Genomic DNA, 3,597 nt, shown 5'->3' on the forward strand with positions numbered 1-3,597 from the left:
ATAAATATTCCACAAAAAAAAAACCAAAACTGAAGAATATAGAAACAAGAAATCGTCACAGCATTTCGAAACCTCTCTTTCGTCTGTATAGTCCTGAGAAAATGGCTCTTCGTACTGTCCTCGTAGCCGACGTCCCCAGCCTCCCTGATTCCGTTTACGGATTATCCGAAGGTAAAACCTAACTTGTGTATCACGGCAAATCCATATAATCTGCTTTTAATGTTTGTAGTTATTACAGGATTTTACTAGTTTTGGCAAGTAGATATATGATGATTCTTGTAATAATATATATATATATATATATATATATATACATATAGCTGGCAATCCTTCATCTGTTTGATAATACACTCTTCTTCTTGTTCTTGGTCTCTGTTATTCAGGTTTAGAGATGAGCAAACCGACATCGTTTAAGATGCCTGGATTCTCTGTGATCGGGCACAGAGGAAATGGTATGAATGTGTTGCAATCATCTGATCGGAGAACCAGAGGGTTTAAAGAAAACTCTATCCTCTCTTTCAATTCCGCCGCCAAGTTTCCCATCGATTTCATTGAGTTCGATGTTCAGGTTGGTTTCTGATATCTTCCTCTCAAGTTATAGTCGGTTAGGTTAACTTTAGGGTTTAGTTTTCGAAATGGGATTAAAATTTGATTATAAGATTCTGATTTTGGATCTTTTTGTTTCTCCTGGGGATGCTATTTATAGTTTCTTAGAATAAATATGAACATGTGAACAAGAAGAATCAAGAAAGAGAGATGGCCACGAAAGTGAAAACGACGAGCTTTGTGTGGTTGTTTCTTTTGTAGGTTACAAAAGATGATTGTCCAGTCATTTTCCACGATGATTTCATCTACTCTCAAGAGAATGTGAGTCTTCTCTTAGATTTTGATTCTTCTTAATCCTAATGCAAGATTATTGATGGATCTTGTGTTTTGTATTTATTGTGTTCAGGGTGTTGTTAATGAGAGTAGAGTGACTGACTTGAGCCTCTCTGAGTTCCTCCTCTATGGACCTCAGAAAGAAGCTGAGAAAACAGGCAAGACCCTTATGAGGAAATCTAAAGAAGGTCAGGTTTTGAAATGGGACGTTGACTCTGATGATCCCCTTTGCACGCTACAAGAAGCTTTTGAAAGAGTTGAGCAGTCTCTAGGGTTCAATATCGAGTTGAAATTCGATGATCAGATTGTCTATGAACGAGAGTTTCTTGTCCATGTCCTCAGAACAGTTCTTCAGGTATGATCATAATACTAAGTCCAACCAATTCTAAGTGAAAAAAGGCTCTTAACCTTATTTAGGTTTCAATTTTGTTGCGTGTGGCACAAACTACAGGTGGTGTTTGATTATGCTAAAGACAGACCAGTGATCTTCTCAAGTTTCCAACCAGATGCAGCACAACTTGTTAGGGAACTACAGAGCACTTACCCTGTATGTTCCTAAAGTTTTTAATACTAATTTTCACAAAATAAATACATTTTGATGCAAATGCTGATTATGATATTATGGTTTGTTTTCTTAGGTTTACTTCCTGACTGATGCGGGGAACCAAATGTACAAAGATGAGAGAAGAAACTCACTAGAAGAAGCCATAAAGGTTTGCTTGGAAGGAAAGCTACAAGGCATTGTTTCAGAGGTAAAAGGAGTTTTCAGAAACCCATCAGCCATTGCCAAGATCAAAGAATCTAACCTCTCTCTCCTTACATACGGCAAACTCAAGTAATGCTTCTCATTCTTTCTTATCAGCCAAACTATGACTTCTTAACTCTTAGTTTATTTATTGATTCAAAATTGGTGTTTGCAGCAATGTGGGGGAGGCAGTGTACATGCAATATGTGATGGGGATTGATGGAGTGATTGTAGACTTTGTTGAGGAAATTTCTGAGTCAGTAACACTCATGATGATTCGACCACCATCACCATCATCACCATTACCATCATCAGCTTCGAAGGATGATGTTGCTGCCATTGCAAGACCTGAGTTTTCACAAAAGGAGATTGATTTTCTTCTCAAGCTTCTCTCACAGTTGATACAACATTGATTGATGATCATCATTACCTCTGCTTTTCTGGATAGAATATCTCTCTTGCATTTTTTTTTTCTTTCTTTTACCATGTTTCTTTAGGTTTGATTTTCTTTATAATTTTTATTTTCTTTCTTAATTTCTCTTCTTCCGGGTATCTTGTCCAATAGCTAAACTGTAAATAAATCTGCAATATTTTTACTCTTCATATGGATTAATTTTAAAATAATTTTCATGTATTAATTAAAAAAGATATATAGAAAGCAAATTCACCTACAAATTTCATAACAAAAGCTTCTGAGCGGCCGTGAATCACATGTACCCTTCTACCTTTTGTATGGGTCCTTAACTGATGCGACCAATCACTAGGAAAACTCTGTGGTATTCTTGTGGCTCGCCAATCGTCGACAGAAAATCTCTACTAGAGGACGGTGAAGTCCTGTCGGGAACTGCAAGTTAGCCATCGAGATCTATGAGGTTTGTCTCGATTTGTTGGGGGGGGGGGAGCTCGTTGACGGCGGATCTATCTTTGGAAATGGCAGTTCTCCGGGATGTACTTTCTCACTCGTGCAGATTCTCCCTTGGCCATAGTGAATAAAGAGAGCATGCAGTGGCTCGGACTTGTGAGCGGAGGAGCTACAAAGTTGTTTGAGGCGGCTAAGATTTTTGGGAGTCGGTCTTTTATGTATAATAATGTTAAGACTGAATGAATATTATTGATAGGAGATAGTTACATTTATACAGAGTACGTACGTAGGAAAAGGTAAGACAATATGTACAGAGTTAATCAGATCTCCTCAAATCACTCTAATTACATATTATGTTCAATCATAATAACTCTGCACATATTGTCTTACCTTTTCCTACGTACGTACTCTGTATAAATGTTGACTGAAGTGTAATCCTTGAGGTGTTCTTATTGCTTCTATGCCAAGGAAGTAGGAGAGCTCTCTCATGTCTTTGAGAGAGAACTGTTTGGCGAGCTTGTCAAGGACTTGATTCACAAGAGCAGTATTGTTTCCTGTGACAATTATGTCATCGGCGTATACAAGAATATATATCAGTGTAGTACCTTGCTGGAAGATGAACAGACCCGTGTCGGATACAGAGTTTTTGAAGCCTAGTTGTTGCAGATACTGTCGCAGTTGATGGTACCAGGCCCGTGGTGCTTGTTTGAGCCCGTATAGGGCTTTACGTAGTTTGCACACATAGTTCGGTCTGTCTGGGTCGACAAATGCTTGAGGTTGCCTCATATATATATTGATGTCTACTGTCGCAAACACCAGTCACGAGTTACAACTATGTCGAGGACCGTCCTGATTGTTGTTGATTTTATTACTGGACTGAAAGTCTCAAAGTAGTCAATGCCTGGCTGTTGTGTAAATCCCCTTGCAACTAATCAATATTTTCTCTTATCGATGGTGCCATCAGGAAGGTATTTAAGCCGGAAGATCCATTTGTTGTCAGTGATGTTTGCATTCTTCGGCGGTGGAACAAGATCCCACGTTCGGTTTCGCACTTGAGCATCAAATTCTGATGAAACAGAGCTTCTCCATTGTTTATGTTTGAGAGCTTGAA

General features: G+C 38.5%; 1 protein-coding gene across 1 annotated transcript; it reads left to right on the top strand.

Annotated features, from left to right (window-relative positions):
* LOC106435266 (glycerophosphodiester phosphodiesterase GDPD2) lies at window positions 1-2,248 on the top strand. The gene is made up of 7 exons (XM_013876133.3): window positions 1-171; window positions 384-568; window positions 808-867; window positions 953-1,234; window positions 1,331-1,426; window positions 1,518-1,714; window positions 1,800-2,248. The coding sequence occupies exons 1-7, from the start codon at window positions 102-104 to the stop codon at window positions 2,035-2,037; spliced, it is 1,128 nt and encodes a 375-aa protein (XP_013731587.1). The 5' UTR covers window positions 1-101; the 3' UTR covers window positions 2,038-2,248.
* The last annotated feature ends 1,349 nt before the right edge of the window (window positions 2,249-3,597 follow it).

Source organism: Brassica napus, chromosome C4, assembly GCF_020379485.1.
Source record: "Brassica napus cultivar Da-Ae chromosome C4, Da-Ae, whole genome shotgun sequence".
NCBI lineage: Eukaryota > Viridiplantae > Streptophyta > Magnoliopsida > Brassicales > Brassicaceae > Brassica > Brassica napus.

What these genes read in the sequence shown, in the direction of transcription:
- LOC106435266 (XM_013876133.3), top strand. Translation starts at nt 102, where the DNA reads ATGGCTCTTCGTACTGTCCTCGTAGCCGACGTCCCCAGCCTCCCTGAT. An exon ending in AACTACAGAGCACTTACCCT is followed by an intron (nt 1,427 to 1,517) that starts GTATGTTCCTAA and finishes TTGTTTTCTTAG; the next exon opens with GTTTACTTCCTGACTGATGC. An exon ending in CTTACATACGGCAAACTCAA is followed by an intron (nt 1,715 to 1,799) that starts GTAATGCTTCTC and finishes TGGTGTTTGCAG; the next exon opens with CAATGTGGGGGAGGCAGTGT.